General features: G+C 39.6%; 1 protein-coding gene across 2 annotated transcripts in view; it reads right to left on the bottom strand.

Moving 5' to 3' along the window:
• The window catches only part of fam184b (family with sequence similarity 184 member B), a 39818-nt gene that overhangs the window by 1973 nt on the left and 11536 nt on the right, over positions 1-26309 (bottom strand). The window contains exons 2-17 of one of the 2 annotated variants that reach the window (XM_015343951.2): positions 16717-17541; positions 15810-15945; positions 13909-14060; positions 13157-13360; positions 12529-12639; positions 10621-10761; positions 9395-9516; positions 8228-8381; positions 7487-7672; positions 6900-7053; positions 6266-6396; positions 4076-4260; positions 2251-2397; positions 1516-1633; positions 1126-1230; positions 75-274 (exon numbers count right to left, since the gene is read on the bottom strand). In XM_015343951.2, the coding sequence (XP_015199437.2) occupies positions 75-274; positions 1126-1230; positions 1516-1633; positions 2251-2397; positions 4076-4260; positions 6266-6396; positions 6900-7053; positions 7487-7672; positions 8228-8381; positions 9395-9516; positions 10621-10761; positions 12529-12639; positions 13157-13360; positions 13909-14060; positions 15810-15945; positions 16717-17541 (3071 nt within the window). Of the gene's footprint in view, positions 1-74; positions 275-1125; positions 1251-1515; positions 1634-2250; positions 2398-4075; positions 4261-6265; positions 6397-6899; positions 7054-7486; positions 7673-8227; positions 8382-9394; positions 9517-10620; positions 10762-12528; positions 12640-13156; positions 13361-13908; positions 14061-15809; positions 15946-16716; positions 17542-26309 lie in introns of those variants that run through there. The other variant, XM_015343953.2, reaches the window with a different exon arrangement.

Genomic DNA, 26309 nt, shown 5'->3' on the forward strand with positions numbered 1-26309 from the left:
CCAAGCAGTGTGCTTCGCAATGAGCTGTGTAATTGGGCTGAAACCTGCAGAACAGCTAAGGTGGTCTACTGTACCTTCCAGGCTTCAGTTCTGGAGCTGGAGCAGGACGATTATTAGTCCTGAAAGCACTTCTCCCATGCTCAAAGCTGGGAGACTTTGCGGCTTGAGGACATCTGCCGTCTGGATTCACTTCATAGCCCTGGAAGCTCTTCTCGTAGGAGCTAAGGTTTGGAACGCTTGTGACCCGAGGGGGCATTTCTTCCATTTTCTTTTTCTGCAACAAGAAGTGGAGAACTACGTCACCAGCACCAACCGTCTGCTGCCTGTTGAAAAAGAATCTAGGTGATCGTAATCCACAAAAGGGCACCAAGGCCACTGCTTCAATCAGTTTTGATATGGAGTTTAATGAGTGGACAAGTGAGGCGGGGCTGCCAACTATGGAATATGAAATATACTTTAAAACAGTTTTAACCGTAGGAAATCACTTAAAACACGGAGGAAAGTGTTCAGCTTACAAAATCTTACATTTCAGGTTTTCAGAATCAGTCCACAGTAAGTGAATTGTTACAGTATCTTTACACAATATGAAGTTTAGACCCTTCACTCTGGACACAGTCTACTTTGTATGCGTTAAGATAATTCGATATAATTACAACTGAAAGACGCTCATGTGAAATGTGAAATCTTTTGATGATTTCATGTGAAATCACATGAAATGGTTGGACTAAAACGTATAGTACCATTGCCATTTATGGCAAGACGTAGACATGTAGGAATGTTTTCACCTATTAGATCTCAATTAAAACAAAAAAAACTCACACCAGTTCTTTAATTTACAAGTCTAGCATCAAACAACAACTTACAGTGAATAGAGATTTACATGACAAGACAAAAATACAAATTCTTGCATTTCATCAATACCTAAACAAATCAGCTGATGGTCATGTGTGAACCATAAGCATACCTTACCATTACCTTTTGTACTCTAGTGTAAAATATAGTGAAGACTGCATATCCATATCATAAAAACAAACCATGATAATTCATCAGAAACAATAAATGCCAGCTAGATAAGCATTAAGGTATTAAGGTTCTGTGTTTCTGTTTTATCTACTCGTGTTTTACCTTCAAAGTTGGGGTTAAGCTCCCGGGATGTGGATGGTTTTCATAGGATTTAACAATGCTACCCTCTGGGTTGACCTGAGGAGACTGATGACATCTACGCTCCTCCTGTGATAAAAGAAAACCTGCTGGAATTTGGGAACAGACAGTTTTCTTTTGGTTTCTTTTCACAAGCCCTGTTCAGTATAATGCCAATGGACATATAATAAAGCAAAGACATTTTCAGTTACTTTCCATGGTTAAAAGAAAATGTACTGCAGGAAGCTTAACTATATTTTTACACACAGTTCAATTATATTTGGGGGAAACAGAGAAATGTCCACTATCACATCTTGAATTTGGGGTTTCAGGAGTACATATCTAGAAAGCTGTTAGACATTTGAGATTACTTACCACAAGTCGCTTAATAACATGGTCTCTCTCACTAAGCTTATCCTGGAGTTTCCCTATGATGTGCAAATCGTCCATTCTTGACCCCTGTCTCTTGGCATTTTCATCCTTTTCCTTTAATCTTCAATGAAAGCAAACAAACAAAAACTCCAGATTTTGGATTTGCATTACAATATCAGAAGCTATACCCTAAAGATCTCCAGCTTATTACACATCTACACACAGAGTACACCTCCTCACACTACAATTCTGATTTTGTTTTAAAATGTAAATATTTTGAAATAGTCCATCTGTATATTTAAAGTTATTTTTCCTCACTGTAGAAAGTAATTGCGACCTTTACAAGAGGTGATTGTAAAGTCCCTCTTGTGTCAGAAAGTTGCTACTGGCAAGGTTTTGGTATAAAAAATGTATCTACTGAAGTTATATTTCAGGATTGATTTTACAGCTAAAAACTTCAAATGTCACAACTATGTTATGTTAAAACCACACATTCCTTCAAGACAAAAACTCACATACTTTCAACAAATGTATTTCCATAATATTTATCCATGAATAACTAATATGTACAACTGTGTATGCTGACTAAGATATCACTTTAAGTTTTTTAATTGCCTTTGGGTTTCATACATTAAAGATATGAAGAGAACACATTTCCATCCCCTCCACCCTCAAATTGTTCAGATTCTAAAGTGAAAAGTTTTCACAGTTATAAATTAGGATCTTTATATTTCATACTCAGTTTCCAAGGAGACAATTCTTGCTTGCAGTCGGGTCTGAGCACTGCTGAAGTCAGACACAATGGTCTGAATCTCTTTCCTATGATCCCGTTTCAGACACTCGACCTCTATATTATGCCCAGCCAGTATGTCTTCCTCCCATGACCTGGAATACAGTTAAAAAACACATTTCCATTAAACAGTGTTACTTAACAGTCAAAACAGACATTGAGGAGGAGGTCAAATTCTAATCTTATACTTCCACTCTACTAAGTATAAATACTCACCACCTACCAAAACCTGCATCTTTCCCAGCACCCCTCCCTCCACCCCAACTACACCCTTGCAGCTGCCTCCCTGGCTAATTCCTCAGCTGTGATCTTCAAACAGGGCTGTCATTTCCTCATTCAGGCAAGATAAAGCCGAACTATTAAGTATGTTATCTTTTTATATTTGTCAGTTAATTTCATTATTATTTTAAAGATCTACTGAACATTCAGTATGAACACTGTGCTACAGTGCAAGGATTGTGCAAGACCTTTAATAGTCTCTAATAGTCTCTAATGCTATCACAGTCAGGTGGAGTTATAAATAGTGGAGTACTACAGAGATACTGTACCAGAACCAATGGTCCTTGTAACTTATGTCAATGATCTTCTGTAGATTCATATTCAGAATCTAGACAAGTGGATTGAAGGGGGCGGGACAGAGGAATCTGTTTACACTCATTCTTCCCTGTGTTTGCTTGAAAGGCACATAGATTTGAGCTAAGAGACATGAAAAACAAAGTATCTATTCCAAACACAATTAGTTTAGAATATGGGGTACAGTTGTAACCCCCCAGTTACTTTTCCTTCTTTTGAATAAGTCCAAAGAGGACTTAAAAAATTAATCGTTTAGTCTTGTATAGAGGAAACTATGATGGGATCTGATCCAAGTATTTATATCCTCAAAGACATTGATATGAAGACAAATCAATATTCTTTAGAATCAACAGAAGCATGAACCAGTGAACACAAGTGAAGGTTACAAGGAAGATTTTGTCTTTGAACTAAGAAGAGAAGACATTTCTTACACAAATTGTTGTGGTATCTGTGGTATCTAAACGTTAGCAAGACATGTTGTTAAAGCTGATACCCAGGCTGAATTAGATCCTTAAACCAACTACAAACTACCAGACAAGCTATAGATGGTCTCAATGGCCACTGGTTAATAATCTCTGACATCTGAATCCTTTCTTCAGCATTCTAAAAGTGGCTGAAAATGTGAAGACATCACATCAGTAAAAAATTACAAATTGATCCCAGTTGCTTCTATACAATTGTTATGACTACTAGTCGTGTACAGTATATTTGTATTTAAGACAGAGGTTGTTTTACAAATGGTGTGAAAACAGCTGACCTTTCAGTTTTGCACACTTACTATAAATAATTAATGTTTTCTTCAAAATGATCAGTGAAAGACAAACTAGAGAACGCAAGTGAAAGCTACATGGAAGTGCATTTAAAAGCGAGACTAGGTGGTTTATCCAAAGGTTTGGACGAGTGTGCAACACACTACCCAACCATGTGGTTGAGCTGGACGAGTTCCTTGAATCAAATAACTACTACCAAAAATGCTATATGGTCCAAATGGCCTACTCTTGTTTGTATCCATTCTTATGTTCTAAATATGTTGTCAGAATACATCACCGTGCTTTTCTTAAAGCTGATAGTTTCAGTGTCCATTAGCTGACTGTATCATATGAAATTGATCTTAGAACCACATTCAAATAATTAATGCTGAACCTGATTAGGAGGGATACCCCAGATACCCAACCAAGAATACCACACATCTGCATGCACCTCCTCTGATGCTGTTCTGCCTCCTGGAGCTGCTGTATTTCCCGTGTCTTCAGCTCCACCTCTGATCGGAGACAGGCCATTTGCTCTCTCTGTTCTACGTTTTCCTTCCTCAGCCCCAAGACCTCACGCTGGCACTCTTCCAGCTGTCTCTCAAAGGCCTGCACTTGGCTTTGCTGCCTGAAATCCTGATGTGATGAATAAAGTCCAACCACACGTCAGTTTATACAACGGCATTAGACATTAGACATATGTTATCAGAACAAAATTGTATTACAAGGAATTCAAATGGGAGGAAACAATTGAACCCATCACTTTCTCCTGGCTGACAGCAGCTGATTGGTGCACAAACCCCATGAAGTACTTCAAGAAGGGCTCTGGAGAGCTACCAATGATGTGATATAATCCTTTTATGTTTTCCAATTCAAATTTACAAGTTAAAAACTGGTGGGGTTTTTTTGCTCCTAGACAGCCATGAATCCTCAGAAATCCACTAATTCCTGGTTAGGGCCATGGCAACACCAGAAGCACCAGGCGTAAGGTGAAAGTCCACCCTGGGCAGGGCTCCAGTTTCTCACAGGGCACACACACAAGCACAGTTCAGAGACTGCAACTGATTTAGCTGGTGTACATTTGAGAGGTGAGAAAGAAGAAGAGCACCCAAAGAAACCCCACATGTAAACTCCACACAGAAGCCATCACTGGCCAGAACTGATACTGTACCTGAAGCTAAGAACTGTGAGGCAGCAGTGCTAACTACTACATCATTCCCAAGTTTAATCAAGCTTGACATTTAAGAAATGTTCCCTGTAAATAAAATACTTACAATGAATTCTGATAAAAACTGTTAGATGATTATTCCTAATAGGAACAAGTAAAGGTTAATTCGATGCTGAAAAGAGAATAAAAGAAAACACAACGTTTCGGCTATGGAACCTAGCCACATCCAAAGAAGGCCCCACAGCTGAAATGTTGTGTCTCTTTTCTTCTCTTTTCAGCATCGAATTAACCTTTAATTGTTCCTCTGCAGCCTACGCTTGCTGACACAGCTACCTACTTGATTATTCCTAGTGTCTAGCTTCACTTTCTGATTTTAAAAGATTTTTGTTAAAAGGTTGAACCTTTAAGTAAGTATTCTTAGAGGAATGTCTCTGCGAATGGATTTTGCTTGTACAAAAACACAGCAGAGGGTGGCTTGACGACAGGTACGAGTTACGAGATGCAATTGCTGCCTATATTAGGTTATCAGTTTGCGCCAAATCAAGCTTATGTTTGTAAACTACAGTCACATAAAAAACGACAGGTCATGGGTCACTTTATATGAATGGTACTGCTGTACTAGAGCCAGTTCAGAGGACAAGAACCACATATATTCCAGGGCTTGAGGGAAATGACCTACACTGCCTGGATGAGATAATAATAATTATAATTCTTTTCATTTATATAGCTCTTTTCAGGACACTCGTGATGGCAGCCAAAGTGCAACAGTACGCTCACCACACACCAGCTCTCAGTTGGGAGAACAAAGTGATCACGTCAATTCAGACATGAGGATGAGAATGGTAAAGGCCAGGGGAAAATTTGGCTTACTGATATCATGAGTTTGATTAAACAGATTTACTACAATGTTTGATTACCACGCTTGGGTCACTAACATTACTCTAGTAAGCAACATAATGCAGATTTAAACATTTTCTCCTTTTATAGTCAATAACCCTGAATCAAGAGACACTATCCTTCTTGTAACTATACTGAATCATCCATCGATCCATTTTTGAACTGTTTTATCCAATATGCAGGGGTCACAGAACAGCCCAAGCCAATCTTGAAGAGCAAGGGTGTAAGGGGGGGATACAACCTGGATGTCATGCCAGCTCATTTGAGCGTAGATAGATGCAAACACAGACACACACTCACACCAGGGCCAATTTTCCCAGAAGCCAAATAATCAAGCTTTATGTCTTTGGACAACCCACGTGAACAAAGGAGAACTTACAAACACAGATAGAACCCCAGGAACTGAATCCCAGGGTACTATGTCCTATGCAACCCGCTACCCTATACCGTATCAGTGCATACCAAAAGCATTAAGGCTTGAGCAGTTTGCATGATGTTTTGGGTCAGAAGTGAAGCACTGGTCATGAGTTTGCTCACTAATCATGCAGCTCCATAATCCAGACTGGCCTCACTAACCTGCTGCAGAGCCATGAGCTCTGTGTGAGTCCTGAGCTCTGCCTGGAGCTCCTCAATCTGCTTCATGTGTCTCTGCGCCACCTGTTTACACCAGCCTGCATGCTGCTGAGTCAGCTCTGCTTTCTGTCTTTCTGGATTACAGGAGACAGAAACACATATCACAAAGACACTGAAACTTCTCAAATATATAACATACTCCTGGTTTACTTATTTAAGTGCTAGGATGTCACATTATTGAAAGTACAAATTATTCTGTTACTGTCGTCTTTGCCAGGCTCTGCTTAAAGAGAAAATTATTTTTATGTTCCGGTTTGTGCAATGTAGAAGCTGTACAGATTGTTTCATCACACTTTATCAGCAATATTTAGATTTTTGCTAACATATCAGGATTTTAAAACAATAAACAGTTAACTATCATTTCACATTTTTAATTTTTTAATCGCTGCTTTTGTCATAAAACATTAAAATGATGTCTGCCCTTAAATATCACCTACTAGAGAAATTTCTTGAAAAAAAAGAAGGGCTTCTAAAGTAAATAAAAAAGAACTAATTTCTCCAGCTTGAAATAGTTTGGAATCAGAGGTTCGCAGCTGTGCCAATACTGAAATCCACATTGTCTGGGCTTTGCGGTTACCCAGGAGGGTTTTCTGCCGTTCCTGCTGCCTCTGCCGCTCGGCCTGCAGTTCGGCCTGGGCCGACTCCTCCAGGGCCTGCAGGGCCAGCTGGTGAGAGTGCTTCTCAGCCCTGAGAGCCTCCTCATACTGCCACCACAGACGCCCTTCCACCTCCTGAGCAAAACACACAAGCGGTCAGGATAAAGTAACGCTATGGTACCAAGAAACATCTCACACGTTTACACATTTTAAAAAAAAGCAGGAAAAAGCTCTTTCAGCAGTCTGGGCCCAAACCCTAATGAAGACAGGGAAAATGCGTGATTTGAATTAATCTTGCCCAGCTGAGGAAGCAGCAAGCGTCACGACCAGGCCCTCGTAGTGAGGACTGAAGCAGGGAGGAGCTGAGAGGGTGAAGATGGAGTGGAGAAAAGATTGCGCATGGTGTAGATACTCACAAGTAGATACCTCACATTTGGGATCTTTACAGTATGCGGAGGAATGTGGAAATTGAGATTAATATTTTAGGCTCCTCCCAAACAGTAATTTAAAACTCTTATCAACTAGCTCATTTTAACAACTTGGCAAACTACATCATTGGTATTCTTACCTTAAGTTCATGGTTTTCTATATTTTTTTGCTTCCCTTGAGTGACAGTTTCGAGCTGAGCAAGCAGGCTCTGGTTTATTCTCTTGGTTTCCTGGAGCTCCAGCTTCAAGTTTTCAACCTCTTTGGTGAGCTGGTCCGGTCCTTGATAACTGCCCTCTGTCCCAGATTTCATCTTCTGTTCTTCAATCTTCATCACAAGAAGATAAGCAAAGGGAAAGATTTTCAGTTGGAAATAAGGAAACCTTAGTATCGCTATGCATTACTGAAGATGTTTTTGTTTCTGCAGTTCCAGTTTAAGGTCAATTGAACTGTAAACTACATTTTCCCCAGAAAGTATTGGGACAGCAAACTCAAATTTCTTTGCTTTACAGTTGAGTAATTGAGATGAGATTAATATGAGATAAGTACAATAAATACAGTAAGTACATTTTATTTTAGCTGATTCCATGCATACATTTGATCGCACCAAATGCAAACCAAAGGAAAAAGTGAGAACAATGTGGAAATAAGTTCATTTCTGTGAAGAGAGAGCACTTTTGGCACACAAAGGATTGTAGGATTTATTGAACATTCATGTTGCTGAAGCTGTTGAAAAGACTAATTAGACCCTTAAATCAATTAGCTCTTAACTTCAAATGGGCCAAATGGCCTCCTATCGTTTGAAACCTTCTTCTGAAAGTTTGAAGTAGTGTGAATAATCTTGGTAGTGTTGTTTTAATGTGCGCTTTAATCGTATCGGTACCTGTGACTGCAGGTCTTTCATTTTGTTTTGCCAGCTTGCCTCTAATTCCTTGATTTCTGCGTCCTTGTCCTTCTGCAGCTGGCTCAGGGCAGTCAGATGCTCTTCTCTGTGGTCTTTTCTCGGGTGCTCACACCCGAGCTGATCATGCTCTGGCCTAAAAGAACATGACCCGATTATCTGAAGACCTCTTCTCACTCTGAGATTGTCTAACCACATCAGAAACTTCAACAGAGCAGCAATCAGCTTACACATTATCTAAAATACTCCACATTTCATGGTGCACAATTCTAAAGTAGAAATAACATACACTATACCCTTTCTCCCTCTTGTAATCTGTACAAGACTATGCTTTCTTTATAGCAAATCTACAGTATATTACTAACAAGGGTGTGTCTTTAATTGCACCACTGTTTGAAGTTTGAAGCTGTTTTCAAGGGTTATTCAAGGGTCTTTCCTGATCATCTTGCTTACCCTGACTAGAAAGATAGAAAACAATGTACATAGATTGAGCTGTAGCAGTAAACCTGTATATGCCTGTATACAATTTGATCCTGCCTCCCTCCTGTGATGTCCAGGTGCAGCCTAAAATAACAGGCTCAGTGCAGAATAAGCCTTGTCATAAGTACAGTACATCCACCTTAAATTCAGATATAAGGTTTATGTCTTTATCATATATTTAAATACCAATATAAATCATAAAATTGAACTTAAAAACATAAATGTGGACTAATTTAGGGCAGCACAGTGGCGCAGTGGTTAGCATGACTACCTCCTGTCACTGAGGCCTAGCTTAATTTCTGTGATGCTGTCTGCGTGGAGTTTGTATCTTCTCCATGTGTTTGTATGTTCTCCTGGTGTTTTGGTTTCCTCCCACAGTCCAAACACATACCTGTACGTTAATTGGCTTCTGGGAAAATGGTGTGAGTGTGTGCACGTTTGTGTCTGTGTCTCCTGCACTGGACTGGCGTCCTGCCCAGGGTGTACCCTGCCTTGTGCCCTTTGCTTGCCTGGATAGACTCCGGCTCCCCTACCACCCTGACTTGGATAAAGTGGTTAGAAAATGAATGGATGGATTAAAGGATTAGATTAAATCCTCTCAATTAGATTTGCTGCACATTTACTTTATATGTCATTTAAGCACACTCGTTTTGTTTCCTGTCAAAGTACCTCATTTGTTCTTCATGACTTCGCTCCACCTGTCTTAAACTTTTCTCTTCAAGCTTGTCTTTTTCTTTTTTCAGAGCTGTGATATCTATGTGGTGTTTTTCTTCCTGCTGTTTGAGCTCCTCCTGAACAGCAGAATTTGATTAATATTAATGGGCACTCCCCTATTTTTGCTACACCATGCTATTTGCCAACAAACGGTATAAGTAGATTCCACAGAAAATGAACACACAGATTTAATTTTTAAATCCACTATATTCAAGACATATGCATTAACCACTTTGTTGGTTTTAGAAACATTTAAGCAAGTCTATTGTGGTGAACTGTGTATTTGTCTCAGGTACAGTATAGTACATTACCTGTGCTTTATCATTACCTGCACTTCCTCTATCGCCTTATTAAATCAAAATGCTTTTCTTGTATCACCCTCTGTTATTTATGCAGCTTTCATTAACTGAATACGCTAATCTTACATAATTAGCTGCTCTGAGACATATATTAGTACATCTGACCTACCTCTGCAGAATTCCCTAGCAGAAATCCCCTAGCTACTGATGTGCCTGCTCATTTGTAATTCCAAAGCCTGAAGTACTGTTACTGTTCTTCAGCTGTGAGTTTGCTGTTTATTAATAAGAGATCTTTCACTGAAACAGATTTTTTTTGCTTCCAGATAAGTGCAAGAGACAGAGCAAAAAAAATACCACAAGTTAACAATGGCAATGGTTTTAAAATCATAACAGCTTTTTAATAATTATCTAATAATATCTACCTATTGTTTAGAATTGCTCATCAACTCTTTCAACACAAAACTATTTTTTTTGTTTTTAAAGGTACAACATGAGGGAGTATTATAAGACAAATTATTTGTAGGAGACCAGAATCACTGATGCAACCAGAAAAATACATGGCAAATAAGACACCTTTTGTGCGTTGTTCTGATAAGAAAATATATCTTCTTTTGTAGAGCTAATATGATTTGAAAAACATGGATACAAGATACATAATGATATTTTGGGAACTGCAAGAGGAAAAAATGAAGGAAAAAAAACATCATGCGCAACTAACTAGCTTATTAAAACAAGCTACCCAATCTGCCTGAAGGACAAATCTGCTCTAATGAGACTTTTCTTAATTCATTTGACTTTCAGTGTGCGAGAAATAGGTCCCAATGCACCACCAGAGCTCTTTTTTGCATTGGAGTGAACACGACTGCAGTGAAGCTGTTTTACCTTCAGTTTAGCGATGATGAGCTTTGCCTGATGCAGCTCCCCCTTCCACCTCTCACGGTGCTCTGTGCAAGGAGCCTCTGGAGGTGCTGTTTGCTCAGTGCTGCACTCACTGCATTGTATTAGAGACTTCAGCCTAGAGATCTAGATAATAACATCTTACATAAAACATTTACTCTTTATTTTTGTGTATTAGGGATCTTATAAAGGCAAATATTGATTACTAATAATATAATCAATTAGTGCTCCTTATGTTAAAGATGACCTGAGGCACTGCTATAGCTACAATTGCTAGACAGAGAGGTGCTGAGATATTTGCAACATTGAGCGAGATTATATCTAGTTAGCGAAAGATGTAAGTGACCAGATGGCAGGTCAACATATCAGTCAGTTGCTCTTTCTTCTCAATAGGATAATAAATAGCATCAGTGTGAGCTAGACAGATAGCCGGGCAAATGTGGGCCTGGGATTTCTCTAGACGTTCGTGAGCCTTGCCCATATCAACAAAGCTGCCTTGAAACTAACAGACAGCAAACATCAGAACAGAGAGAATACAGCAAGAGAAGGGACAAGGAGCGATCAAGATGCAGCCTGCAACTACTTTTCAGTTGCGAATTATATGTGTGCTATTGTACAGCACATTGAGCTTCTGGAAAAACAGTCATAAAGGGGTGTTGTTGTATTATTGTCACAACTACTGTTCAAGTTACCTCTGGATTCCTCCTTGATGAACTGATACCTGTATGGCATTGGGCATTTGTCAATTCAATGTAAACTTTGAGAGGCGGCAAAGGTTGTGTCCTTTTTATTATCAGTATATATGGCAGGCTCCCCTGTGGTGGACTATCAGGTTTATGAAAGCAGTCTCCCTGAGCCTTACAGAGACTCAGCTCTACTTCTGAGAGCATTGGGATGGTCACAGTCAGCTCTCTAGTGGGAAAGGCTCATTGAAGGTAATGGGCTCAAGGTACTCCCTTCTATCATATTACCTTGCAAATATTGGTTTTTATATCTTGTGTGTCTTTGTAGTGTGTTTAATGCTTGTTTTTGATCTGCTGCCTGTTTGTTTCATTACTACCAAACTGTTCACAAAATGCTGAAGAAGCCACATGACCTAGTTTGGTATTCCTTGAGCAGTGGGGCTAGTGAATGTTATTACTTCTTAGATGTTGCCATGAAACCCTTCTTTTGGAAACAATATATAAAACTTGCAATATACCAGTTTTGTATTACATACCACAACTCAAATCTAATCATTTCAAAACGGTTAATTTACAATGGTTTATTTAAGATCTGCATTTATGTATTATTCTGATATGGAGTTATATAACTGCAAACATTTAATCACCCTACTCCAAGACTGTTATAGTTATATATATATCTATGTAAGGGGCAATGAAATGCAACAAATACTCATTTAATTTAATTTAATTTTAATGCCTCTCAATCTTTATGAATACATGCAGTATATAATATATACTGTATTTACTGTTCTATAGGCACATATTCAGAGGAAAATGAGATTTCTGATATTGACATATTGTCAAGAAGGAACCGGAGAAATATGATGAGAGGTTTATAAGCTCCCACTCCTTCAAAGCCCTTTGAGAAGCCACCTTTAAAGGCGCTATATAAAATAAAGTTTATTATTATTATTATTCATCCACAAGAACACAGAAAAACTACCTTTTATTCAGGTTTTACTTTATCGCTTGAAAGTTCCCTGTTGCATCAATTACATTTTTATTCCTCAAAATGTATACTTAAAATGACTTGGAAATACACACAATACATTTTGTGCAATGAAGCACAAGGCTATAAGCTATATCTGATATTTGCTGGTGCCGAGAACTTGCTCCATACAGTGCTTGAGACTGAAACGCAATAAATGCCAGAGCTCTGTGGTTTTACCTCACTGACAGATTCTTCCAATCTGCTGGAAATATCTTTCTTATCTTTTTCAAGCTTGTTTCTCTCACTCTCCATTTTCCTTTTCAGCTCTTCAACCTGAGTCTGGAGATCCTGCAAGAGAACATGAAACTATGTTTATAATTTTCCTGATTCTGAACAGAGATTTAAATAGTCTTCACGTCTACTGATAGGTGACAGGAATTCAGGTTGTGCCAATTTCTCAGTGTCACAGCCTCTTAAAAAACACAAAGACTTTCCATGTTAGCTCATTGCAAAGATGTCTCTTTCTGATTGGGGAGATCAAGATCTGTCTTCAATTTCTATGAAGGACATATGTGAGGTTGAATTTCAAATGACAATTCAAGAAACTAAGTACATACAGTACAGAAAAAAACAGCAAGTCTACAATTGAAAGGCACTGCACATTCTTCTTGTTAACACAGTTTATGAACATATAACTGTGTTATATGACTAGAAATGGGTGAAGCAAAATCTAGAGTCAGTTAGAAGATTGAAACATCTATTTGACCTACAAATAAAATTATTAAAACACACAAAAATAAGAATAACAGTAATAGTTCAGTGACAGTACAATGCATACTGCTGTGGTAATAAGGTATGTCCCCACCTTTTTAGCCTTTCTCTCATTTTCCATGGTAGTCTGAACTGACTTGAGCTCAGCGGTGTGTTTCTTCACCAGGTCCTCCAGTTTCTTCATGAGCTGCTCCTTCAAACGGGCTTTCTCCTCTTCCGTCTGCCTCCTGACCCGCCTCACCTCTTCCACGTGAGCCCTCTGCAGCTCCTGCTTCTGTGCAGAAAGGGCCTCCACATGCTGCAAACCAAACACATTCGTGAACTCTCAAGGTTGCAGTGGACCTATTCCAATCAGATTCCAACATACAGAAACAGGACTCTCTTCTTAGCCAGATGATTGTTGTACCACACAGAAAAAAAGAGAACAAGAGCTCAGATAAAGAATTAACTTCAACTGTTCAATACTGGGGAAATTGTTTTGCCTTTGTTACGTAATGCTGTTGAATGTCTAAATCAGGTCTAGCACTAGAATGAGGCATTGGAAAGGGGCTTCCCTGGAAATCTTTGAACCCCCCCATGATACTTTGGCACCCAAGGCAAGAAATACGAAGACAAACCTTACTTCCCACCAAGTTTAACCCACTCCACATCCCCACAAAAGCAAAAAAAAACATTCAGGATCCCATCTCCTTGACCTAAAACTCAAATTCCTCTAGAAAGGAAAAGGGCGTTGAGGGTGAATGAGTGTTTTTGATAATGGCCTATAAATGATACCTTGGACACCTCATCAATAAAACCTGACACCGGCCTAAAATCTTCCTGCCAGCTGATCCTCCCCCTTCGAACCTGTTTCACGTGCTGGGCGTGATCGCTGGCCTTCCCGCCGTCCTGCTGCTCCAGCTCTTTGACGCGTTTCTGCAGCTGAAGAACCTGGCGTTTGAACTCATCCGCCTGTGCCGATGCCTTACTCTGGGACGAGCACTGGCTCAGCAGTTCCTCTGTTTAGTGAGGAAGTAAAGTGAATGTTACGCCAAATGGTCTTCGAATGCGGTAGAAAATAAAACAAGTGAAGCAGACCAAAGAGGTTGTTTCTAAAACTCTCCTGTTTGCATAATAATGAGCCAAATATTTAATGTACTCATAACTGTTAATAGCTTTTGAAATTACACGTAGGATGCAAATTGTCGTTTAAATAAATTGTAATCCTGAGCTTCACTCTTATGAACTCTGATCAAGTGAAAAGACTTTATTTGATGGTACACGGTGTATATCACATGTTGGAAGAAATGGTTCTCTTGCTTGGAGAAGGATTCAATTTGGTATCTATGCTGAATGTTCCAAGACTGACTGGAGCTTCTGATGCAGGAAATGGTGACAAGGTCTAACGCTTTTCAGCAGTAAATCTCAAACATTCATGTTTCCAACATGAGATCTTCTGCCTTCACTTCAAAACCTTACTTCACCCCTCTTTCAAACTAAATCAAGTTTGTATAGATTTAAATCTATGTATATGCCAATGCAATGGCACTCTGGGTAAGCCACTAAAGACAATCTTTGCACTTTAACTGTGGGTAGCCATCACTCATGGATAGTGAGAGCCTATCCATTTCTGTTTTTTTACACTTATTTCTTGTGTATTTCAAGGTAATTTGTGTTTCCAAGATAACTGTGCATTGCAAATATTTTCAATGTGTTAAAAGATAATCTTTTTCAGTGGTGATGAACAGACTAATTTAAGGTCAATGGATATTCCATGCTTGAATTTTTATAGTTTAGATATTACTGCCATGCAAAAAATTTGTTGTGGTTTATAGAATTAAGAGCAGAATATATTTAGTAAATATCTACAAAGGATACCTATACTATGTGTGTAAGTGTTTGTTTTCACAAAGGTGAAAACTGTTATGCTGATACATAGTGTGAAAATCATTAGCAGAGCTAATTATCATTATTCATCAGTTAGAACAGAGTTACTAATATACTCATCATGTAACTTAAAGGGGAACTGCAGTCCCAGTTTCTCGGATGGTTTATTAAATCTCGGTAACAAAACATTTTGAATTAAGCACAAAAATCACAAACTTAAAGTACCGTAAGTCACCACCTCATTGCAAACTCACCCAAGTTACCATGAATTCCAACGTGATACAGCCCTTCCTGCTTACTAGTCCCTGTAATGACTAATGTAATGTGATGTACAAGCAAATAAATACGTTGTGTTAATAATAAATAAGTTGTGGAGCAGGCATTTCACCACAGAAATGTTCGAACGTGATCTGCATACAGAGTTAATAAGTAAGTAGTATTGGTCTGCCTATTTTGTGGTTTTAATTGGAGGTTTTACAAGTGATTTTTATTGTGGTATGAAATGCACTCATCAATGCTGTTGCTTTCTAACCCCAAAATACCTGTGGCAGTACCCCTTTAAGAAAAGTTCATATAAGAGGACATTCCTTTCTTCAATTCCTTAATTGGTAGGGATGTTATACAAGAGACCACTAATGAACATCAGCTCCAGAAAGGAGCTACACTGCTCACACGTGAACTTGCACATGTTGCTTTTTAGGTCAGGATCCAAATATCCTCAAAACTAAGCCTTCCCACCCATGAAATTAACCTTGAGGTGTAGTTAAGGGCCTGATGTGACACTGAAATCTGCCTTATGAAGCTGGTAACCAGGTATCAAACTGAAAATCTGATGTATTTTCTTGTATGCAACAACAATCCTGTTATAGTACTTCCTTTACCTGATTTGTTTAGTAATTCATTTTCCTGCAGAATAAGTCTCTCTTTGGCCACAGACATCTCCTCCTCTGATTTCTTCATACTGGCCACAGCCTCAGCAACTTTGTGGTGTGCTTCCTCTAGTTGCGTTTCCAAATCCTAATGATCAAGGGGCAAACAAGACACTGCATTGAGAGCTCCAAAAATGGTAATGGTACAAAATAATAATTGTTTTTTCAGAACATCTAATTTGTTGTACCTAATGATCATAAAGCAGATTACAAAAGACAGCAGACTTTTCAACCTATCTAGCCTATTTAGTAGTTAGTAGTTAATTGATTAGAGAATCTCAACCAGATGTTTTCTGAAAGAAGTCAGGATATCAACTACACCAACATAGCTGGATAGCCTCTTCCATACTCCCACAACCCTTTGGCCAAGTCTTCAAAGAAGTATCTTTGAACATTTCATAACACTTTTTCATCTGGCCTTATTCTGTCCCTGAAACACCAAAGCACTGCAGGAAGTATCACGGACATATTAATTGAAATCTTGTGAAAAAGTTATCTAAATTCTAACTTCATACTGGATTTATTTTTCTTATATATTTACGTTTTGTATTTCCTTTTATGTATTATTCTTTTTGATGTTATTAAGCCTATCAGCATTCAAGTGAATTCACATTTTCCTTTGCATATCAAACTTGAAGAAGGGCCCAGGTACTGTCAGAAAAAATAACTGAAGCACTAATGAAATACAAACATGCCACAAATGTGTATCAGCAATACCGCTAAAAGACAAGAATGCCAATTCTAACAATGAAAGTGCTCTCATTATTTGAAGAAGCAGCTAACTATACAGACATAATTTTATATTAAAGGAAAGTGTGAATCCGCACGCTCTAGTTCACATGCCCTGGCATAGTTCTACCTGCATCCTGTCCTGTAATTTCAGAGAATGCCTCCTGCATTCGTTTAGCTGCTGCCCTTTGGCTTCCAGCTCCCCCTCCATCCTCTTCAGCTTTTGCTGCAGAGAAGCCTGCATGGCGTTCCTGTGCTCCAGCTCCCTCTGTTGCCACTGTGTGAGCGTGTCGGTCAGCGACTGCTGCAGCGTTCTCTTCAGGGACTCCTGCTCCTCCTGGTGAGCAGCCTTCAAGCTGCTCACCTTCTGCTCAAACTCTTCGGCCAGCCTGAGCCTCTCGGCCCTGAGCCGCTCCAGCTCCTCTCTCAGGGCTCTTGTCCTGGTCTGGCACATCTCCTCCAAGCGGCTCCTCTCCCCCATGCTGTTTCTACGTAGCTCCCGGCACTCATCCTGCAGGCTCTGGGATTCCTGGTTGGTCCTCTCCAGTTCGGCCTGGGCCTTCTCCTTCTCCTGTTCCAGCTGCTCCTTTAGTCCAGCGAGAGCCTGGAGTTTGCCTTCGAAGTCCTTCTTCAGGTCCACCATCTCTGTGGAGAGGGCCATGATGCGCTCGGCATGCTCAGTCTGGGACTTCAGCTCCCGTTCTTCAGTCTGTCGGCGGTATGTCTCAAAGTCAGTAAGCGCCTCGTCCTTCAGCCTTTCATACTGCTCCAGGGTCTCCTCCATGGCCTGCAGGCGCTGGTGCAGGTCCGTCTCCTCCTCCCCCTGGCTTTTGTACTTCAGGATCTTCTCCTGAGTCTCCTCCATGATCTGCTCGATCTCTTCCTGGTGTGCCTCCTTCAGAGCCTGAAGCGAGGAGTCGTGCTCGTCGCATTTGGTGTTCAGGGCATAAATCACCTGAAAAACAACAAGAACAGGTTTGTTGTATTTCCTGTCAACAATGCTGCAGGTATGCTCGTGGATACTTTCTTCAAAAAGTATTCTTCACCCTGCAGCTCACAACCAGCAACCAACTGAAGCTCAGCAAGTGTGAGCCTGGTCAGTATGGGAGACTCCTGGGAAAAGCAAAGGATTCTGCTGTAAGTTGTATTAGTGGGGCCAGCAGGGGGTGCTCACCCTGCGGCCTGTGTGGGTCCTAATGCCCCAGGATAGTTGATATGGACACTTTACTATTAAAAGGCGCTGTCCTTTGGCATGTAAAACTGAGGTCATTAAAAATCCCATGGTGTTTCTCAAAAAGAGTAGAGATGTTACCCTGGGGTCCTGGCCAAATTTCCCATTGACCCTTACCAATCATGACCTCCTAATAATCCCCATCTCTGAACTGGCCTCATCACTGTTCTCCTCCCCACAGAGAGCTGGTGTGTGGTGAGCGTACTGACGCACTGTCGCATCATGCAGGTGGGGCTGAACATTGGTGGTGGTGGAGGGGAGACCCCATGACCTGTAAAGCTCTTTGAGTGGAGTGTCCAGAAAAGCACCTTATAAGTGTAAGCAATTATCTAGCTAAACTCATCAATCACATCTAAAATTAAGTAGAAACATGACCATTCGCTATCACCAAGCTGCTTATTCCTGGTAAGGGTCTAGGCCACTTGAAGCACGTTCCAGAAGCAGAGGACGCAAGATGGAACTGCACCTGGACAGGATGCCAGCATGTCACAAGGCACGCACATGGACACAAGCACGCTCACAGACAATTTAGAAACACTTTTCTTCCTAGCCAACATGTCTTTGGAAGGTGGAGGGAAACTGCAGCACCCAGTGAAAACCCTCACAAAAACACCACACAGAAGGCGTCCCAGTTCAGCATTCAGGAATGCGAGGAAGTAGTTCTCAAATAAGAAAGTATGCAAACCAGCCACTTAGCTTAGTTGGTTTGGTTTTAGTAGGTAACTGATCGCACAGTCTCTACCAGCTGTCTCTCACAAGAAGCGATATTATAGACTATGGCCACATAGCTGGAGAGCTTGTTTCAAGTCTTCTGCTAAACACTAAATTATTAATAGTTTCCACCCTGAATTTTATTAATTTAAGAAGAATGCGTATGACAAATGAATGGATTGTAATTTCCATTAAACACAAAAAGTTATATTGCAACTATGAGATGAAGAGAAACCATTGCAGCTAAAATTTAATAACATTTAAATTAAATTTATGATGAAGAAGTTGTAACTACTGTGTAAAACTATTACCATAGATACAAGTGGTTCTCATCAGTGAATGGGGCCATTTGTACGCGAAGAGCATCATACTCAGACAGATCTGGATGATCAATAACTACTTTAATGGGTGAATAACTTCTCCATTAATCAATTATTTAGTTGATTAAAGCAAGAATCCATATTACAAGAATCTAAAGAAATGGTATAATAGAGCTTTAGGAACAGAGAAATACTGTGTGCTCAGGATGACTTAGAAAATGGAGCACTAAATACTTAAAGTCTTCAAAAAGACTAGCACAAACTACCTGCATTCCTCCTATAAAAGGCTGAGGCAAGCTGTACTAAAATTAAGCTTCTTTAATGTACGTACAGTATTACTATAATATGATTATCAGAACTGTTTGTATGTCAATGAACTCTTATTACTGGGCTTTATGCCTTAAAGAATTATTTAAAGGCTGGCTTTCTGAAATTAGCTTAACGTCTATGGGCATTTGTCACAGCACAAATGAACAGATGCTTTCAAGTAAACAAGTACCACCACATGACTGTTCCAGAGGGGTTTTGTATTCAAACATCAATATTAACATTATCGACACAGTCGGCATCCAGTTCTGAAACACTGCATATGATTTTCTGAAAGATAACCATGTAACAGTTATCATTGATAAAATCTACAGTGACAACTTGTGCATTTTGCATTATTTTTTATATAGAATTGGGGAATACAGCATGTTTACTGGAAGACCGCTGTACTAGTTTACATACTGTGAGTGACACTACAAAGGATAAATGCATGATGCACTAACTGCTGAAAGATAATATTTTAAAGATTGTACAGATTCTAGCCTTCAATAGACAACCATAATGCATAAATGTTAATGTCTGGTGCCATATGGACCCTCAAATTGTTAAAAAAAATATTTATTCTGCTGCAAAGAAAAAGGATTTAATGAATTAGAAGATGATAGAGGATGCAAAGGAAATTACGTAGAAATAATATAAGTTCAGAAACACGGAAAATGCTAAATAAATTCACCACAAGCTTTTGCCTCATTTTCAGATAAAGATTTGGTAATGCTGTGAAATGGAAATCTAATGGGTAAATTGATTCTTAAAATGTAAATAGCTTTAGAAAAATATATAACAAGGATGTAACTGCTGAGTTACTGTACATGCAGATTGTCAGAAGACAGTTTGTCAGGCGCTTCTTATTTCGTTTCTATGTTGTTATTTTACTGGTCCTAAGGAAAGGGAAGTATTAGATGGGGACTAAGTGCTGTATTTTTCCAGTGCATTACAACATCTTTATAAAAAGCCCGTACTGCCTGTAGCAAGTGGAGTCTCTGATGCACTCTGCAGAGTGACAGCAGGGCTCCCAATACTGCAATATTGAAATAAAGACCTTACTCAGTTGAGAACTCTCTCTTGTGGCTTCCTTAGGTATATTTCCATGACATCTGCTAATGAATTTAATTTACACACAGTTCAAAATGTGAGTTATTTAGTCAATTATGTTACACAAGTTAGTAAGTGAACTAAAAACCTGCAAGTGAACAAAACCTGGACTTTTCGGCTGGGATTATTAATCACCCACAAATTGTTTTGATCATAAACATATCTTAAAAGCAGAGATAAAACAAAACTATAATAGTATTATGTTTAAGATGCAAGCCCATCACTTATTTAGAGTGAAAGGTGATCTGAGAGTAATATGCAGGCTCTCACAGGTACACTGTACCATTTATGACTTCTCACACACACACTGTACCATAACATTTAGTTAAAACTAGAGGATCACTGGCCCTCTCAGATCCGCAAAGTGAAAGCAAACCTGCTACTCTAAAATCAAAAACATGTGCAGATGCAGCCAAGGAGTTTTTTCATGTCAGCATGTCTCATTTTTAGTGACATGATTCAAATGTGGGGTTTTAAAGCTGGAGCTGTTATCACTCGACAAGACATCACATGCTATTATAAGCCTGATCACTGACATCTCACTTACTGTATCTCCCAGACATTCTGTCATTCTGGAAGTCGCCCTTCTGTCTGTGACAAACTGCCAAGACAGTTGTGCCAGACATACCTACTGTGTTTCACACACAAGCAAGTTCACCACCAGTGTGAGTAGCGTGAATACAGTTCCACTTTATTGCTCAAGATCCAATCAGTCGTGGACATTGTGCTGAAACCAACAATAATAACACCTTATTTGTATTTACTGGATATAATCCTCATGCTTTGATGTTAAAGCATGCTATACAATTAAAATGTATACTGTGATTAGCTCTCAACACATTTTCTAAACAAATAAGTAACACATTGTGCACAGAACATATGTACCCATAATTGAATGGTAGAATTAGTCATGTTTGTTGATATTTGCAACCATGTTTGCAATTTTATAGACAGAACTATAATTCCATGAACTGGAACATAAATACCCCTGGTGATTTAAAACATTTTCAAATAATCATAACATTTCATTCATCTTTATTCTAAAATGCCCCTTCAGTATTACAATACATGATACTTTATATGTCAAACTACATTGAATGAGCTGTATCGATTGAATTTAAAAAACAGTTTTGTTTTTATAGAGTGTAAATCAAGAGTGATGATTTAGAAACAGAAGAATACTAAGAGATATGTACTGTACTGTGGACTTCGAAAAGACAAAACTGAGCAAACACTTGGCAGATGAAAGAATGAAGTAGTATAGTGCAGATTATTGCCTTCATATAGGTAAACTTTAATATATAAATATAAGATGCACATCACAGAGCTTCAAGAAAGGTCTTTATGCTGACACATCATTTACAGTACATCCTCATTTATGTTTTCGAGACAATTTGGGGAAGTAATAAAAAGGCAATCATAATATTAAGATGTATAGTGAAAAATGTAGACTTTAAATCAAGCACATTAAAATTGTACAGTGCACAAGTAAAATCTGAATTAGAATGTGAGTAATTTTGGTCACTACATTACATATGAAGATTTTGTTTCTGGACAATCACCCCAGAGAACATCGACTAGATACATTCGTGAGCTGACAGGATCAATAAACTCAACATTTTTGTTTTATACAAAGAAGGCTACAAAGGAATTTGATTCAAGTATTCAAAATTCTCAAACAACAAAATCAATCCAGCTGACTTAATCAGGATCAGCAGTAAAAATTAAACATACGACACAAGAGGAATCTATACAAGCAGGATGTACTTTTCTATACACAGGATATCCTGGCTTTTTTTAACACACAGTTGGATGAGATCAATTAACTACTAACGTCCAAAAGAGCTAGCTTAGTTGAATGGATGCCTTTTGTTTTTAACCTTTCTTACATGCAGTCATTGCCAACTTTTCACTGTTTATCCTTTAAACAACTTGTGTCTTTTGAAGAGATTAGAAAGGGGAGCTGTCACACCCTCTGCAGCCAGAGGGCGCTCCTTCTCTGTCCTGTCCCTAGTTTCCGGTCTGCTGTCCTTCCAGTCCCTCTCTTTCCCTTGGGCTATATATTTCCTGGTCTTGCACTCTGTCCTCGCTCAGCATTGACGTTCGGATGTCCTGAGACCCACCTAGCACCAGGGCGCCCCACGTCCGCTCCCTGAGGGCGTAGGTTTCAATACGGCATTCCTGAACTCTTTGCACTATGAGCCCGGGTCTTTTTCCCGTCTCGCCGCTACGCATATGGGTCTTTTTCCGCTCTCCTGCTCCCCACGGTTAGTCCCTTTGGACGTCTGTGACAGGAGCTTCATCAGCATCCAAGCTTCAAAGGAACAGGCAGAGGTTAATTCAACATTGAACAAAAGAATGAATGAAGGTGTCTTCAGCTGTGAGGGAGAATAAGGGGGAGAATAGGAATATAACAGTGAAAAGATATACTGTACAGTTGTCTGTATGGGTCCTAATACCCCAATATAGTGAAGGGGACACTATACTGTAAAAAGGCACCGTCCTTCGGATGAGACGAAAAACCAAGGTCCTGACTCTCTGTGGTCATTAAAAATGCCAGGGTGTTTCTTGAAAAGAGTAGGGGTGTTACCCTGGTGTCCTAGCAAAATTTTCCATTGCCCTGTACCAATCATGGCCTAAAAATCCTCATCTATGAATTGGCTTCATCACTGGAGGAGGGGAGTCCCCATTACCTGTAAAGTGTTTTGATGGAGTGTCCAGAACGGTGCTATATAAGTGTAAGGAATTATTATTAATTATTAAAATGTGTCCAAAGTCACCATGTGGTGGCAATGCGTGTAGATAATAAACTATCCTAGTTTAAGGATAATTTTGACTTCTTATATATTTCTGAAGTAGGACTCTTTGAATCTTCATAAAAGAACAGAGACAAAGAGGCCAGTATAACCAGGGACAGCAGACGTAAAATGGGGGGAAATACCTATTTCTACAAGAACTACAGAACTTTTCTTAAGGTCTAATAACTTATACTGATTAAACCAGTTTTCACTTTCCCTTTTTCTTTTTGTGGTTAGTGCTTCTGTTGCCATGTGTAACTGTATCTTTCAGAGTATTTAAGGCTGCAAAATTCTTTGCATATTTGAGCATGTGTAATATTTGGCAAACTTCCACAGAATGTAAGATTACTTCAGGGAGTGACCTGGGATTCACCACAGGAGAATTTTCATTTTAATTTTCATATGTGGTCACCTTACTTGACCTTAATCTGATATCGGCAGAAGACAAACCGAGGAAAGCCAGCCCGCAGCCCGCTCACAGGCACGGATGTCAGGAAGGTGATGTCCAGCAATTAGAATGGGAGAGGAAAAAGGCTCACCACCCTATCGCTGGTATCGGAGTGAACAACCCAAGAAAGCCAGGCACACGGCCCGCTCACAGGCACGGATGACCGGAGTAACATCCAGCGATGAGGATAGGAGGGCCAGCTCAACATTCAATCACGGATGCCGGCAAGACAACCGGAGGAAAGCAAGGCCGTAGCCTGCTCACAGGCACAAGAGTCGGAAGAAGCATCCCGCGATTAGAATAGGATAGCTGAGAGGGAAAAAAAGCCAAAAGAAAAAAAAAACTGCGGAAAAACAAAAAAGCGCCACTCGCGGGGTCAGTAGGAGGCTCAGCATTCTGTCACGGATGTCTGAAGGGACGAACGGAGGAGAGGCAGGAGAGCGGAAAAAGACCCATATGCGTAGCGGCGGAACAGGGGATTAGCCCAGGCTCAGCAGTTCAGGAGTCGTATAGAAACCAATGCCCCCTGGATGCTAGGCGGGTCTCAGGACAGCCGAACGTCGATGCTGAGCGAAGGTGAGTCAGTGACCCGGAAATATATAGCCGCAGAGAGAGAGACACAGGAAGGACAGCAAAGCAAAGGAAACTAGGGGCAGGACAGAGTAGGAGCGCCCTCTGGCTGCAGAGGGCATGACACCATCTGTTTCTGGAAAAACGCAGGGTATCAGCTTCAACAACATATCTGCCTCTTGTTCCCATTTAAATACCCTTCCACAGTTTCCACTCATTTCCTTTGGCTCATGTTTCACTTTTGAGTCACATGGTTGATTTAGTCAAGGCCTTTGAGGATTTTGACAACTTGAACCAGGTCCACTTGTTGTCTTATCTATTCATGAATGAAAAGAGTTAGTCACCACATGGGGGGATAGTTGGCTTCAAGCAGTCCGACCTCTCAGTGGCTACAATTTTACATTTTTCTTGAACTTCCAACACTCAGTACAGCCCAGTTAATGTGGAAAGTGAACAGCAAGGTTTGATTGTCAAATGAGCCAAGCTGAGAACACCTAAAAATGTCAGTTTGCTTAATACTGCATACATTAATATGAACAAAGAGTGAGGGTTATAGATTTGCCATATGAAATGAGCTGTGTGTAGGAAGGTATTTTTTTACTACAAAACAAGTATAAAATACTACTTCTGACTTTCTCAAAGGATGAAAAAGAAAGGGTTTATACAGTATATAGGTACAAGTAGTGCAGGTACTTTAAACGTAAAATTCTACATGTGAAATCAGAAGCCCATCTTTGGCTGCAATTACTGAGAAATGTCTGTATTGTAACAAATGTCTAGACCTAGACATACTGTAGCTAGACACACTATTCCTAAAAAATAGTGTAACTTGATTATTAGAGTATAAAAACAGCCCCGAGGATACACAATAACAAATCAAGAAAACAACTCCCTCAATGGACATTAGTGCATTGCTTCAAAGCAAACAAACCAAACTGAGGTCTTTAAAACCGAGGCCACTTTGAAAAAAACCCAATTTGCATCTTCTGGTTTTGCCAACTGTGTTGGCTCCCCTTGCATTAAAAACAATCAGGTTTTATTAACTTGTCTGTACATGACAGACATTTTAGTCCTGAGTTTATTCCAGTCACTCTTCTTTGGAACTCCACGCAGAGCAACAGAACTCTTTTATAATGTTATGACCAAAACCAGACAATTTTCAAAATAGTTGGATATTGAATTTCACACTGTCAACAACAGTATACAGTGCATGCAAATATTCTGTTGGGCTTTTACATTTGTTTCTTAAATTATTACAATTTGTTATAAAATTTTCTTTTGGCAGACTCCATTATCCAAAGTAACGTAAATGCAGTTGCATTAATGTGTCACTATAAATTTACAGGTAACTGTGAATTAAGAATGAATTCTAACCAGGGGCATGATACAGCATAAACCTAATACAATGGGATATGCACCAAGCTAAAATTGAAGGTGTATTTTAAAAACTGGCAACGAGTGGGTTGCAGGGTTAGAACATAATGAATGTGAAATGAAATGAGAGGTCGATTAAGGAAAATAATAATAGCATACAGCAGAAGAAAGAAAGGTGCTTGTGAGGTTCTCCTGCTGTTGGCAGTATCAAGTGGTAAAATGCCAGGGAAAACTGGAGATTATAATTTAGGAGCTTCCCCTACAGCTTTAATGGAGAACCTTTGGAATTTTCAAAAGCAGATTGTTTCACCAAGAGGACTTTAAGATATGATGGAACAAGTAATAGGTTTATTCCATGCTGAAAAGAGAAAAAAGAAAGCACAACGTTTCGGAGCCTTCTTCAGGTGTGAGCAGCCTACACATGCTGACGCAGCTATCCACCTGAACTACTTTAAGATATGATACTGAGTTGGTATGGTACAGTAATTTAGGACCTGACAGGACCTGGGTTTATTCTTGAGCTGTACTAAGTGCGTTCTAAACTTACAGACAACTGAAAGGCGGGAATTACCTTTTTAGAAATAGCCATTGTGCCGTGTGTGGAAATATTTTGTATAGGTTCTAATGCATATTCAATGATTAGTTCTAAAAACCCATTCATGGCAGCAATAGAGAGGGACCAGAGCTGTACCCAGACTTTAAAACCTTCCTGGAATACGGCTTGGATTCAAAGCACTATGGGAGAGACACCTTGTGTGTGTCTTCCTGGGTGCTCTCCGGAAAATGAACCTACACAGAATTTCTTGCACTCTCTACAGTAAGGAGCAGACCATAGGAAAATTTCAACCAGCA

This window comes from Lepisosteus oculatus, chromosome 1 (assembly GCF_040954835.1).
Source record: "Lepisosteus oculatus isolate fLepOcu1 chromosome 1, fLepOcu1.hap2, whole genome shotgun sequence".
Taxonomy (NCBI): Eukaryota; Metazoa; Chordata; class Actinopteri; order Semionotiformes; family Lepisosteidae; genus Lepisosteus; species Lepisosteus oculatus.